Source organism: Lissotriton helveticus, chromosome 11 (assembly GCF_964261635.1).
Source record: "Lissotriton helveticus chromosome 11, aLisHel1.1, whole genome shotgun sequence".
Lineage (NCBI taxonomy): Eukaryota > Metazoa > Chordata > Amphibia > Caudata > Salamandridae > Lissotriton > Lissotriton helveticus.
Genome location: NC_136072.1, coordinates 491302942 through 491318633, shown reverse-complemented (window position 1 = coordinate 491318633; position 15692 = coordinate 491302942). Strand labels below are relative to the sequence as shown.

Sequence of the window (15692 nt, the reverse complement as noted above, 5' to 3'; positions counted from 1 at the left end):
ATGTGACATGCTTCATCATTGGGCCTGCTTACAGTACGCCCTGGTGTACCCCACACAGGACGGAGCATAAGGGAGGGGGAAAAAATAATAAATTTCTCTTAATCACAACATATAGTCAAGACAGACTGAACAAACACAACACTGAACACACCCAATGAGGTGAGAATAGTGCAAACACCAAGTGTTTCCAACCGAAAAGTGCGACAAAGGAATTGTGCAGTATGAGGAGTGATTTAAAACTGATTAAAGGTGTCAACCAGAATACAAACTTTATTAGACTTTTCTTGGCACCTCGACCAGGATTAAAAATAAGTGAACAAAGGATGGGAAAGTGCCTTCAGGAGATAATTAGGAACCTCAAGGCTTCCCTCCTACCACTGCCAGAGTCAACATGTTTCGACCGCTCTTGATGCGTCTGTATGGTCACTCCGGTCTTCTTCAGGACCGTCGCATTCGGTTTCACTCAGGGTTCCCCCGTAATCCGGAGAAAAATGATTACCCCAACAGGGAGGTAGGTCCAATTAATCCATACCACTCCTGTGTAATATATGGAGAGTGTCCCCTCCGATGCGGGAAAACAATCACTGTGGCAAAGAAAGAGGAACAAGATGGGAGGATAAGGAACCCTTATATGTATCCACATATTCAATCTTTCAATTATATACAATATCTATAGCCACTAAATAGTGTGTCTAGTGTTGTTTTAGAAAGCCCCAAATGCAAAGTAATGCATGGGCTTCTTTCACAAATATAAAATGTCCCTATGTAGTCTTATGTATATAAGGCATGCATCCCTTGTACTAGACCATGTCTCTGCCTTCGTACAGACACCTGTACCAAGTACCTAGTAACACTTAGAACAGCTCAAAAGCCTTTCTAAACCAACAATATCCAACTGTAATCATTGCAAATAACCCACTGTGGTTGTTATAACCAGACGTTTCACTTACCGAGTTTATGTCATTAATATACTCGTACTGGTGTCCGGTGTACAGGACGCCAAAGAACACAATCTGGAAAGTAAATGGTGAGGGAAATGTAAGCTGAAAGGTTCAACCCCCTCGTATACGTCCAAACACTCTAGTGTTCTAGTCCGCTCTAATGCCCTCATTTGCAAGTGTAAAAACGCTTATACTAGAAGCGTTCCCCCCTCGTAGCAGGGCCCCCACAATACCGTTCCGAAGGCTTGTCCTGGCCTTATCTTGCACGACCCGTGGCACCGCGTAGATCAGGTACGCCATGTTAACCCGAGTTCTTAATGTTGTGAGACGGCATTGGCGTCCCACGTTACCACGTCAAAGGACGTCATCGCGTACCCCGCGTACGTCCCAAGGTCTATGGGAAATGTAGTTTAGAGAGCAAATACCCCTCCGTGTACAGGGTTCGAAACTCTGATGACGCGGTCATATTCCCTAAGGTCTAACAGAATATGTCAAATAATAAGGTGTTATTTACTAATACTACCTATTTCGCCCCAAAACCAAAAAACGTTAATGGAAGGGGAGAGCTGTATCAGGAAATTAAAATCGCTGTTAGGAGATCCTAGGAAATAAGATTGTGACCGGGAGTGTACCCAGTGACAGGGGTTCAATTCCCCTATGGCAACTACCCGTTGTTGACAGTAGTTAAGTGCATATTTTATTAACAAGACACACCCCTTTTGTGTGTACAACATGTTCTAGTTAAGCTCAGATTTCACTCGTACTTAACCAATGAAATTCAGTAGTTATAGTTACTGGATCTAGCTATAACTTGCACCCCCGAAATGCACTGCTTATGACCTCACATATTCCATCACAAATGACATGACATGATCCGTGACATCCCTCATAACATCGCTGATGACGCGGAAGCACTATTCTTCTTTAATTTGTTAAACCGGATAGCGTATATAACATTGTGTAAAAACGCTGTATGATATACAGAATTTTAGTCGAAAGGTAGAGAAGGAGTACTATTTCCATGAGCCCATACATAAGTGGCATATTGGGGTGTGTTCTGTCACAAGAGGCAAGATGTCCACTGTCCTATATATATTCAGCTTCATTTACCTCGCCAGCGACCCCCAAGGAATATCATCCTTGAGTCCCTGAGTGTCAGTAAGCAATCTAAACACTCAACGCTTTTTCTATTTTAGTAGAGCCTTGCTCATATTCATGTGTCTCCAATCTAGATACCATTCAATGTTGTCCGCAGTGTTGATGTTTACTAAAATGTTTGAGTTTTGTTTTGGCTTTACTTTCCTCTGTAATGCTTATGTATAGAAGGCCTGCAGGGGCATTTCAGGACGTAAACAACATTGTTAGAACTGAAATTTGTTAGGTTTTGTCAATTCACACGATGTCTTGAGACCTAGGTCTAAGGACTTGCTTTTGTAAACTGACAGACACCGTAGCTCCCACATGGTTTGTGGCCTTTGGGGGTAGGGATGTTGCATATTGTCAGTTGTGTATCAGCAGACTTTCTTTATGGGGTGGATACATTGAAAAGTAATATGAAAGTGAGTACTAGGAATGTAGTATTAAACGAAAACAGGATGGTAACCGTGATGCAGTGAAAATCCTTTCTTCATTGAATACCTCCGCATCATCACCATCATCTATGTAGTGTAATCACAATCCAAATTGTTCAGTCCTATTGCAGCTGAGTTAAGAGAAATAAATAATTGCATGCTATCTTTAGAAAGGCCAACAGAGAAAACACTTGTGAAACCAAAAATGATTGGGTTGGACTAGGACTATAGAGCAAGAAGAAAATGAATCATTTAATATCTCCTATAAATCTATGCTAGTAAAAAGACAATGCGACTGCGTCTTTTGCAAAAAAGAATATGCATTAAGACTTAGTAACTTTGATAGGTGAGACATGTACTTGGAGGAAAGAGCCGCAAACCTAAGAATAAAATATAAAATAAACTGGAAGTGGTGCATATAATTATATAAGAAGGAGAAACTCAACTAAAACGAAAGATGGAAATAAATGAAAACAAACAGATATATTAAAATTTGAAGTGAAGAAATGGTTATCTCGCGGATTAAAAAGGAATTTAAAAAATAAAGTAGAGCAAATTGGTTGAAAAACTTAAAGTAATTATTTTAAGGAAAATCTAAATATCCAAGGTGAGGACAGTAGTGTAAGAAAATATTTAGTGTTCAATCAGAAGTGCAAGAATCAAGGTTTATCTCTAAGAAAATTACAATAGATGAAATAGGAGTAAATAATCTGCTCTGTTGATAGGGGGGAAAAGAAAAAAGCTAAAACCACTGAAATAGAGGGGTACTCCTGCAGGTTTTGATAAACGTCATTCTTTTAGATTAATCTCTTCTAAGATCTGAAACATAGGATTTGTAGATGATTGTCAGGGTAGGGCTGTTACTTAAATTAGTTACTATTCATCCCTAGTTATGGATCTGGTGCGGAAAGCAGAGCAGGAATGAAACTAAAATGGGATGAAGTACATTTCTTAATTAATATGGCCTACATGGCTTAATGGCACCTTCGAATAGTTTTACGCATGCCTGTATGCAGCAAACAAATTCTGCATAATGTATTATAACACAGTTCTTCCTTTTTTAAGAAGTAGAAATAAGATATCTTAACTATCGAGTTAAATGCTACTTAGTTTAATTACTTGGTAAGTATTAGAGTCTGATTTGCCAAGTGGCTAGGAGATGGAGATGGTGTAGAGTTTGTAAGCTTTGAATCAGCCCTCTTCAGCCATAACCTTTTCAAATGTTTTCCACTAGTGCTTAATTTGTAAAATAATTACCAGTGCCCAAAGTTTTTCTCAGAAGCCCGTTGACCACACTTCCGAATGTTGCAGTTAACAAATAACAAGGGTGCCTTAATCGTGATTCCACGTACCTCTTTAAACCACCACTAGACACTCCCTGCTTCATTATCTCGCTCATGCATGTTCATTTTTCAAATCTACTTTCTTTTTTGTCACTGTTTTCTGTCTTTTTTGTTTTTCTCCACATTTGGATCAAAGTTTGAGATAAAATAAGTCACACTGCTACCTGTGAGTGGTTGTGGGCCACACAGGCAACCACTGGCTCAAATCAAGCATAATGCCACCCACCACAGCATATACTATAGGTAATGGGTCAGCCAAGCTTTAATTGAGTATGATGGCATTGCGCACAGATAGCATATGCATATCCACCGAAAATGTAATGCACTTCAGTGCCAGGTCTTACTTGCCATTGCTTGTTTGTTATGAATGCACAGTTTCTTCCATTGCTTGCTACCAGTCTTTTCGATGCAGATAGGAGAAGAAGCACTGTAGTGTGTAATTTGCACTTTTTCCACTGGCACACAGTTCTATAGATCAGAGTTCCATGAGGGCCTATGTCTTGGGCATGTTTTTACCTCTATAGTGACTGCTTTGTAGGATTGTTCACTGAGTTAAGTCCTTGCTGCTGACACCCACTTGGACCATCAGGTAAGGAATTTGAATCCTGGAAAAGTAGTTTCACTTCTCAATTATTCTACGATATATTGATGAATTAAGTACCATTAGATGGTGTAACAATAGTTATTTGTAGTGCTTAGAAACAGCAAACGTAGTGTGCTTTATTAAAATTGGTTATTTGATAATTGATTACCTTAATTATTATTAAACATATAAAGGTTGCCACACGACCTGGGAAGACAGATGTGAGCTTAGTTTCCTACAGCTTCCATGCAGCTTTTTGGGGGGGGGGGAAGAATGCTTCACTAATTGCTGCATTCCATTTGGAGATGAACTGCTAAGACGTGAGCCATTAGTTGCATTTGTTGTTAAAAGGAGCACTTGAATTTTCTTTAACAAAATCAGGCGTTATTAATTTCTAGAACAGTTCACTTTGCAGGAAAGCTTTCATATGAACGATCCGGGTAGATGTCAGTTACTTTACTCCACTCACTTTGATGTTGATAAGAGTAGTATATAGATACAGGCCCAGGCGGCGGGTTATCTCCGTTGGCCTGCCCACGCCTTTATAGATTTAACCCATGAGCCCGTGCAATCTGTTGTCTGCCTATGAATCACCGCAGAAGGATTTTTTGTATATAGTGCTTATTCACTCCACACTTGTTCTTTTTCCACTGTTTGAAACTGGTGTAAATACAAAAAATGTTTACTCCCAAGAGAAGCTATTATGTAAAAAACCATAAATGCAGGGTTCCAAAGCTTTTCTTAGGGTCCTGACACCAGAGCTTACACTGTTGAACGATTGGGTTGCCAGGTACCAACGCTGTCTGTTTTTTTTATTTCTCACTTGCCTTTTCTTCCCGCAGAATTAACTTTCTCTCCCTTTATTTCACTCTTGCATGTTTTTTGTTTATTCATTTCACGTTTGTCACTGTTTTCCTATTTTTGGCTTCCTCAGTGTTCTTCTTTTCTCTGTAGCTCCGATTCAAAACATGATGATGAAAAATAGGTCCTAGTTTCTAAAAGTAAGTGCTGGTGTCCTCAACCTTCAACCCCTTGCACAACTTTGAATGTATCTATTAAACACAGTAGTGCATAGCACAGAAGTCTAAGCATTTACTATTGATATACATAATCTCATGATAATCATGCCAGACTGGTGTGTATGTGCAACAATGTTTATTGTCAGGCAAGAGTTATTGATGAGAAGTAAACCACTAATTTTGTTTTGTTAAAATCGCTACCCTCCTGTATGCTGCGCCCACAGACAAAAAACATCCTAGATTAAATGTCAATATACAAATCCGTTCTTGGGAACTTGAAAAAGAGGGATGTTGGTGCTTAACCAACTGTACTGTTGTATCAACTCTTCTAACCTTAGTTGGCCATTATGCCCCGATTGAAGATAATCCAGAGCCATATAAAACAGTTTTTCAATTGCTTGCATTCATCTCAGGGAGAACTGTGATCGTGGGAGATTTTATTTTTTATAAACGCCCGCTATAGATACTATAACTTTGAATAAGAAGCAAGTGAAGCCATTAACAGCAAATGTTTTGAATGTGTATCAAAGATATTATGCTGGTGGATCCTTGGAGACTGACGCATCCAAATAATAGAGAATATTTAAATCTGCAACTCCTCTTGATTTGTTTTTGCCACCTCCTCTATTAATTTTCAACAGGTGTTAGTATTTCCAAATGTATTTTCGGATCACTCAGCTCTTGAATTACAAATAAGGGGTTTTACTAGAATGTTTATTCATCAGAGATGGACTTTTAATAAAATATATTTAGAGCTTAAAAAGATTTAAAGTAGAGATCTCTACAGTTTTTCTAAGAAAATGTATACCCCCTTACAAGAAATGGTGTGGAATGCATTTAAATGGTCTTCTACAGCGCTATTTATTTCCAAAGAGATTACCTGCAGAAGGAATAGCCAAGTTGAAAATTTAAAGCTCGAAAGCCAGGTCAGATGCCAAAGTGATGGAAGCACATGTTAATTCCACCCTGACCAAATATCTGGAAGTCAATGGGATCCTGGACAAGTCACAAAACGGCTTCCGGGCTAAGCATAACACGGAGTCCGCCCTGCTGGCAGTCACTGAACAACTGAGGGCTTCACAAGACCTAGCTAACACCTCAGCTCTGATCCTGCTCGACCTTAGCGCGGTGTTCGACACGGTCCCCCATGAGATTTTGGTCCATCGCCTCGGGGAGATCGGGGTCAGTGGCCGGGCCCTGGCCTGGTTTGCGTCTTTTCTATCTGACCGCTCCTTCCAGATTCATGCCCCGCCATATCTGTCTGGCAAGTTCCCCCTCAACTGTGGTGTCCCTCAGGGATCCGCTCTCAGCCCTACGCTGTTTAAGTGTACGTCCGCCCTCTTGCCCTCCTGGCCAAAGAGCAGAAGATCAAAATGATCTCATATGCGGACGACACGCAGCTGATTTTCACCTTCTCTAAAAACATCGTGTCAGACCAGTTAAAATTCCAGGAAGATGTTCTGGCCATCTCGGACTGCATGATGGAGAATTATCTCCAACTCAACTCCTCAAAGACGGAGGTGCTTCATGCAAAAAAAGTTGCTGGTACCTACTTTGGCCGCCTGCGCAGCCTCAAACCCATTTTGGGATTTTTCGAGCCCCTACCCGCCAAGTAATCATTCAATCAATGGTTCTATCCCATCTGGACTACTGTAATGGACTACTACTGGGCACCAATAAAACGGTCATTAAAAGACTTCAAAGGGCTAAAAATGCGGCTGCCCGCACTCTTTGCCCTACCCAAATACTGTTGCACCTTCCATCTACTGCACCGTCAGCATTGTCTGCCCATGAAACAGAGAATCCAATTTAAGACCCTCTGCCTAACCCACAAAATCCTACACAGCCAGGGCCCCCAGATACTGCAGGGACTCTGTACCTTCTATGTTCCTACACGTGCCTTGCGTTCCGCAGACCTGCATCTTGCCTGCACTGTTAGAGTGCACAAGAGCAGAGCAGGTGGCCGCTCTTTCAGGTCCTTGGCCCCGGCCTTATGGAATTCTATCCCTCTTGAGGTGCGCTGTACACAAGATCACTGGCTCTTTCGGAAACGGATTAAAACCTGGTTGTTCGCCTCCATCTGGGGAGGCTGCCGCACCTGTTTCCCTGAAAGTGACCATATCCTGCTGTCCTTCCTGCTGTCCTGCCCCCCTGGTCCTGTCTGCGAGCGCTGGGACACCCTGTTGCTGGGGTAGCCATGCGCTATATAAGCTAATTTAACATAACCTAACACGTGAACATACAAAAAAGACTTGCTTCACGATGCAAAGGAAAATAAAATAGCCTTTGAAAAATCAAAACCATTTACCGGAAAATTATTATGTTAATAACTCAACATATCTTTAAAAAGTATGAGGAGAGCAATCCACAGGCCTGGCAACGGGGGTGTAAAGAAAGCCCAAAGGTATTATGATCATTTTAACATGTCTGAAATCTGGAACTTTTTTTCCACACAGAGCAAATTAACGGGAATTGTGTTGTAGTATTGTAAGCAAATTTATAGCTATGCCTATGAAGTTAATCAGAATAAATTGAGGTATCGGTCTATGTTCTCTTAACGCAAGACAGTATTGTTTCAATATTAAAACCTTTCAAGATGCAAAAATTAGAAATAGTAATTGCCATGTGGCCAATGAGAAAGTATGTGGCCCTGAGTGCTACTCGGCATAATTTTATAGATGTCAAGAATGAGCAAAACCGTATTATACTGGCCTTATAATGTTGTATATTTTGCCTTTAAGATGGCCCTGCCAATGCTATTGCTGATATTTGCTCAGAAGGAATAGGTTTTTACTTTAACTGAGAACATGGAATTAAAAAAGTAAGAAATGTGAAGCAATACTTAATGAAGGTAATGCAAAGAAGCGTATTGTTATAAATCTCTACTGAATAGGATATTAGCAGGAAGATATTCGTTTATCATCATAAGTATGGACTGAAATCAATGCACTTAATATCTCTGATCTAGTGGGTGAATTTTTCTGAAAATACAATTTTATTCAAAGTGATTGATTTATTGTATCCCAGCTTATTTAAACAAAATTCATCTAAAATGCCCAGTAAATTGTTTTAGATGTGAATTTGCTGATGCTACTAATTTTTCACATGTTATTGGGCAGTGTCCTAGATTGTAATTTTTGTCTCTCCATACTTGACTATCGCGAAAATAATTTTTCAAGTCCGCTTCCCCAAAATAGAATACTCCCTTTGCTGAGTTATCATTCAATGCAGGGAGTTACTCAAAAGTTGATTTATATTTCTATGTTGGTGACCACGCTTGCTAATACTACAAAAATGGAGGACCAAATGAATTACAGAATGTATAGATTGGTTTAGGAAAATGTGTAGAGTACGCTAACGTGAAGCAGTATATGCAAAAAAAGAATTTAAAATATGGGATAAATTTTGTTTGTGTTATTGGATACTAAGTATATGCAAAATGTAATTTTAATAATTGTTTTTGCATAAGAATTGGTTTAACTGAGTATTTCTCAGTTTTATTTAAAAAAGAAAATCAAATCGATCTTTTTATTCATAGCACCTTTTCAGACACTAGTGATTATGCAGAGATGTTGTATTTATCACATATTATGATGTAATTATGTGATACCGGATCAATGTGCATTTTTTAAATTAAAAACATAAAAAGTAGTAATAGTGCTCTTTTGCCTTGCCTTTGGCTCAGGTTCGGGCTGGTCTATTCCATGGAACTGAGCCTCTTTGTGAACCTGTAGAGAGCTCGGAGAGGCTGCATCGGAGTGGCGACCAGGACTGGAATGAGAACCTGCAGTTTGACATCAACGTCTGTGACCTGCCAAGGATGGCAAGGCTCTGCTTTGCGGTTTATGCTGTAGTGGATAAAGTGAAGACCAAGAGGCCACCAAAGACTCCCAATTCCAGATATCAAACTATCAGGAAAGCTGGCAAAGTGGTAATATTATAGCAACATGTATTCTTTTATCTGACAAATATCCATCTTGTATAGTTTTATGACAAACCAGATGTACATGAAGAACAATTCCACCAAGTTTGCACATAATACTGCAAGGGCCTCTGTGACGTAAAAAAAGTATTTTTACCTATATAGACGGGAGAGTGCTTGATGGTGATATGAGGGGCCCTGAAAACCATTTTGTGTCTCACCCTGGCATGTGCATTGTGTCAATCTCGGAACAATTTTTGTCATGGACTCGAAAATTGATTACTGTTTGGAAACCTTCCAGATCATGGGGGTGGCCTGTTGGGAATTCCTGCTCCAAATTGTCCTCTTTGCTTAGGGAAGTAAGTAAAATATGCTCACTTAAACTGCCTACGTTCTGCTCAGATCACCAACTGTGCTTGGAGCTCTGCTTGCTGTCTCGCTCCTTTCCAGTAAATATTTAGCCGTTGGCAGTATGGTGGCCTTTAACCACTTCGACGCTAATGACAAAGCCAGCTCGTCATGGGCGTTACCTGCCCTGCGCTCATGACGAGCTGGCTTTGTCACAAACAAGCCATTTGCTCCTCTTTCAGCGCAGGGCAGGTAAACGCGGTAGCGCTGAAGGTGTTAAGAGGTTGAAGAAGTTTGATGGGTCACGTGCTTACTGTACTACTGGAATCAATCTATACCTGGTAGATGAGCCCCTTTTGGGGCAAAAACTGTCCTAGATTGCTTGTATACCGGTTCAGGGAGGATCTGGCTTGGCAGTTCGGGCTGGACTGTTTCCATTCGAGCAGGGTCAAGACTGATTTGCATATGGCTGGGTCCAAACTGAGGTGGGATAGTGGGCGAAAAAAAGATGGAATGGGATGCAACCCTGAGCGTTTGCCAGCGGGTGAGATTAATTCAGACATTTCATCCATCTCCTTGTTGTTTGTGTTCATGTCACTACCATAGATACTCAGCCTGGTCTTTTGATGTAACAAACAATAATACATTGCTTGTTTTTCTAGGCTTGTGCTATGTAGACACCGCAATCAGGGTAATTTTAAATGTGAGACACAGACACACAAAAACATTGACAGAGATGCACACACACAAACACATTCACACACACACACACACCCCCACACCCACCCCCCCCCCCCACCCCCCACACCCACCCCCCCACACCCACCCCCCCACACCCACCCCCCCACACCCACACCCACCCCCCCACTCAGGAGTGGGAGGGGGATTTATATCGACCAGCACTCAATCCAAGTTGATTTCTATAAGGGGCATGAAGTTGTAATGTCTAGTTTTTTAGATGGACAAAAATACATTAAATCACACTAAGAAGGGATGGCCTGAGGCACTTTGGTACTCGCAGCCAGTCAGGGTTGCTTTAACGAATCCGTTAATCATGGGACAACTGGAATGGCCTGTAAAGGGAGGGGTCTCTTTGTGCTGCTATTGGCTGTAGGTCTTGGCTTGATTCAGAAACAGTTTATTCCTGCCTTTTCCCAGAAGCACACTGGTACCTAGGAGCTGTGAAGTTGCTGCACCACTGAAGGGTAAAAACTCCGCTACCAAGAGTGTCTAGTATGGAGTTGGAGGAATGGTAGTGAAGGGGGCCTCGCCCGACCCCTCCGGTCCTCGCTCTAAGGTTTTTTAGGTCGAAGCTGCGCTGTCTGGTTTTCTAAAGACATCTTGGGGACATTCAAAAAGCTTCTCTGGAAATGCACAACTCACATTGCTTACCATTGGCTTTGTGGTTTGTAACTCACATTTGCCTGCTTTCTATTTGCTGGCTCTATTTGTTTGAAGCTGTCCAGCTTGAGTATATCCCTTTTTTGCCCAAACCCTATTTACTGTATTCTTTCACCAGTACTGGATTTCTGAGAACTGGCTTTTAAATCTTGTTCTTAACTTGTTACATTTTCTGTGCATTCAAATACCGAGGTTATATATCAGGCCCTATCTTCCAGGGAGCTTGGTGTTTACTTTTCTTTCTCTGACTTCAAAGTGAGAGGATTTATGTGACAATAATGCTGGCTGCTGGTGGGTGTGCTTGAGTAAGGCTGTAGGATGTTGTTTGTTTTCTAGCACACAGCAAAATGTAAATGTCTCTAAATTAACTTTGCAGATATTTCAGAACATATCAGAATTAGAGAAGCACAAATGAAGTACATTTTGGGTAATTCTGAAGTGTGGTGGAAACATATTTTAATACAAACAAAACAAATCAATACATTAGATGATAATATTTACACAAAGTATCATATGTGTTACCTTTATCAGTAAAATTGTATGTTTGTGCAACTGTATCTCTCATTTCAGTTGAACATGTGTTGTCTGTAATGGCACTACGCTACCACAACTTGCATACTTCACTTTACTCCAGTCCACTCTACTCTGCAGCACTCCACACCACTGCACTCTACTCTCCGCAACTCTGCCCCGCTACACTCTACTCTGCTTCGCTCTACTCTATGCCACTTCACTCTACACCTCTCTGCTCTTCATCACTCTGCTCTATTCCACTGCACTCTACACCACTCCACTGTGTGCCACTCCACTCTGCCGCTCTACTCTGCACTCTATGCAACTGCACTTTATGCCAATGCACTGTAACCTGTACCACTCCACTGCATGCCAGTGACCTCTAGGCCAATCCACTCTACACTTCTCTAATCTACTCTGCACTCTACACCATTGTACTCTACAGTGCACCACTCCACAATACTAGGAAATAACCTACAATACGCCACTACACTTGATACTACTCCACTCTACTCTACTGCACTGTACTCTGCATCACTGCATTCTATGCCAATGAACTCTTCACCACTTTACTCAAAAACGATGCCCTCTACGCCAATTTACTCTACATCATTTCACTGTACGCCACTATACTCTACAATGCTTTACACCACTGCACTCTATGCCCCACTCTACGCCACTGCACTTTATGCCACTCCACTATACTACACTGACAGTCTACTCTGAAACACTGCACTCTGCCACTCAATGCCCCTCTACGCCCCTCTATTCTACGTTACACCACTGCACTCTAATCTGCACCGCTCTACTCTAGCCTACACCAATGGACTCTATGCCACTGCATTATAAGTAACTGTATGTGTCTTGTAACTGCACTCTGCATCACTCCACTCTGCAACTGCATTCTAGCATGTGCCACTCCACTATGTCCACTTCACTCAGCGACACTGCACTCTACTCTGTAATAATCTACTCTACGACACTGTATTCCACTCTGTGCCATTCCACTCTATTCTAAACCACTACACTCTACGCCACTGCACTCACGCCAATGCACTCCACACTACTTTACTCAAAACCAATACACTGCACCACTGCACTCTACGCTAATCTTCCCTGCTCCACTGCACTGTATTCCACTATACTCTACTCTGCAACCCTCTACTGTATGCCACTGCACTGTACGCCACTCTACACCATTTCACTCTTCATCACTTTACTCTGTTCCACTTTGACACTGCAGTCTATGCCACTCTACTCTACACCATTGCACTCTGTGCCACTGCACCGCTCTCCTCCACACCCCTGTGCGAAATTAAACTCTACTCTGATGCTCTACACCACTCCACTCGGACGCTCTACACCACTCCACTCTGACGCTCTACACCACTCCACTCGGACGCTCTACACCACTCCACTCGGACGCTCTACACCACTCCACTCGGACGCTCTACACCACTCCACTCGGACGCTCTACACCACTCCACTCGGACGCTCTACACCACTCCACTCGGACGCTCTACACCACTCTACTCGGACGCTCCACACCACTCCACTCGGACGCTCCACACCACTCCACTCGGACGCTCCACTCCACTCCGCTCGGACGCTCCACTCGGACGCTCCACTCCACTCCATTCGGACGCTCCACTCCACTCCATTCGGACGCTCCACTCCACTCGGACGCTCCACTCCACTCCACTCGGACACTCCACTCCACTCGGACGCTCCACTCCACTCCACTCCACTCGGACGCTCCACTCCACTCGGACGCTCCACTCCACTCCACTCCACTCGGACGCTCCACTCCACTCCACTCGGACGCTCCACTCCACTCGGACGCTCCACTCCACTCCACTCCACTCGGACGCTCCACTCCACTCCACTCCACTCGGACACTCCACTCCACTCCACTCCAGTCGGACGCTCCACTCCAGTCGGACGCTCCACTCCAGTCGGACGCTCCACTCCACTCGGACGCTCCACTCCACTCGGACGCTCCACTCCACTCGGACGCTCCACTCCACTCGGACGCTCCACTCCACTCGGACGCTCCACTCCACTCGGACGCTCCACTCGGACGCTCTACACCACTCCACTCTGACGCTCTACACCACTCCACTCTGACGCTCTACACCACTCCACTCTGACGCTCTACACCACTCCACTCTGACGCTCTACACCACTCCACTCGGACGCTCTACACCACTCCACTCGGACGCTCTACACCACTCCACTCGGACGCTCTACACCACTCCACTCTCCACTCGGACGCTCTACACCACTCCACTCTCCACTCTGACGCTCTACTCCACTCGGACGCTCCACTCCACTCCACTCGGACGCTCCACTCCACTCGGACGCTCCACTCTGACGCTCTACACCACTCCACTCAGACGCTCTACACCACTCCACTCTCCACTCTGACGCTCTACTCCACTCCACTCGGACGCTCCACTCCACTCGGACGCTCCACTCCACTCCACTCGGACGCTCCACTCCACTCCACTCGGACGCTCCACTCCACTCGGACGCTCCACTCCACTCGGACGCTCCACTCCACTCCACTCGGACGCTCCACTCCACTCGGACGCTCCACTCCACTCCACTCGGACGCTCCACTCCACTCCACTCGGACGCTCCACTCCACTCGGACGCTCCACTCGGACGCTCCACTCCACTCCACTCGGACGCTCCACTCCACTCCACTCGGACGCTCCACTCCACTCCACTCGGACGCTCCACTCCACTCCGACGCTCCACTCCAGTCCGACGCTCCACTCCAGTCCGACGCTCCACTCCACTCCGACGCTCCACTCCACTCGGACGCTCCACTCCACTCCACTCGGACGCTCCACTCCACTCCACTCGGACGCTCCACTCCACTCCACTCGGACGCTCCACTCCACTCCACTCGGACGCTCCACTCCACTCCACTCCACTCGGACGCTCCACTCCACTCCACTCGGACGCTCCACTCGGACGCTCCACTCCACTCCACTCGGACGCTCCACTCCACTCCGCTCCACTCGGACGCTCCACTCGGACGCTCCACTCCACTCCACTCCACTCGGACGCTCCACTCCACTCCACTCCACTCGGACGCTCCACTCCACTCCACTCCACTCGGACGCTCCACTCCACTCCACTCGGACGCTCCACTCCACTCCACTCGGACGCTCCACTCCACTCCACTCGGACGCTCCACTCCACTCCACTCGGACGCTCCACTCCACTCGGACGCTCCACTCCACTCCACTCGGACGCTCCACTCCACTCGGACGCTCCACTCCACTCGGACGCTCCACTCCACTCGGACGCTCCACTCCACTCGGACGCTCCACTCCACTCGGACGCTCCACTCCACTCGGACGCTCCACTCCACTCGGACGCTCCACTCCACTCGGACGCTCCACTCCACTCGGACGCTCCACTCCACTCGGACGCTCCACTCCACTCCACTCGGACGCTCCACTCCACTCCACTCGGACGCTCCACTCCACTCCACTCGGACGCTCCACTCCACTCCACTCGGACGCTCCACTCCACTCCACTCGGACGCTCCACTCGGACGCTCCACTCCACTCCACTCCACTCGGACGCTCCACTCCACTCCACTCGGACGCTCCACTCCACTCTGACGCTCCACTCCACTCCACTCTGACGCTCCACTCCACTCGGACGCTCCACTCCACTCTGACGCTCCACTCCACTCCACTCGGACGCTCCACTCCATTCGGACGCTCCACTCCACTCGGACGCTCCACTCCACTCCACTCCACTCGGACGCTCCACTCGGACGCTCCACTCCACTCCACTCCGACGCTCCACTCCACTCCACTCCACTCGGACGCTCCACTCCACTCCACTCGGACGCTCCACTCCACTCCACTCTGACGCTCCACTCCACTCTGACGCTCCACTCCACTCGGACGCTCCACTCCACTCTGACGCTCCACTCCACTCCACTCGGACGCTCCACTCCACTCGGACGCTCCACTCCACTCGGACGCTCCACTCCACTCGGACGCTCCACTCCACTCCACTCCAC

General features: G+C 45.4%; 1 protein-coding gene across 7 annotated transcripts in view; it reads left to right on the top strand.

The window, feature by feature from the left end:
- The window catches only part of PIK3CB (phosphatidylinositol-4,5-bisphosphate 3-kinase catalytic subunit beta), a 999444-nt gene that overhangs the window by 516001 nt on the left and 467751 nt on the right, over positions 1–15692 (top strand). For all 7 annotated transcript variants that reach the window (XM_078666107.1, XM_078666113.1, XM_078666108.1 and 4 more), the window contains one exon: positions 9143–9388. In XM_078666107.1, the coding sequence (XP_078522233.1) occupies positions 9143–9388 (246 nt within the window). The remainder of the gene's footprint in view (positions 1–9142; positions 9389–15692) is intronic.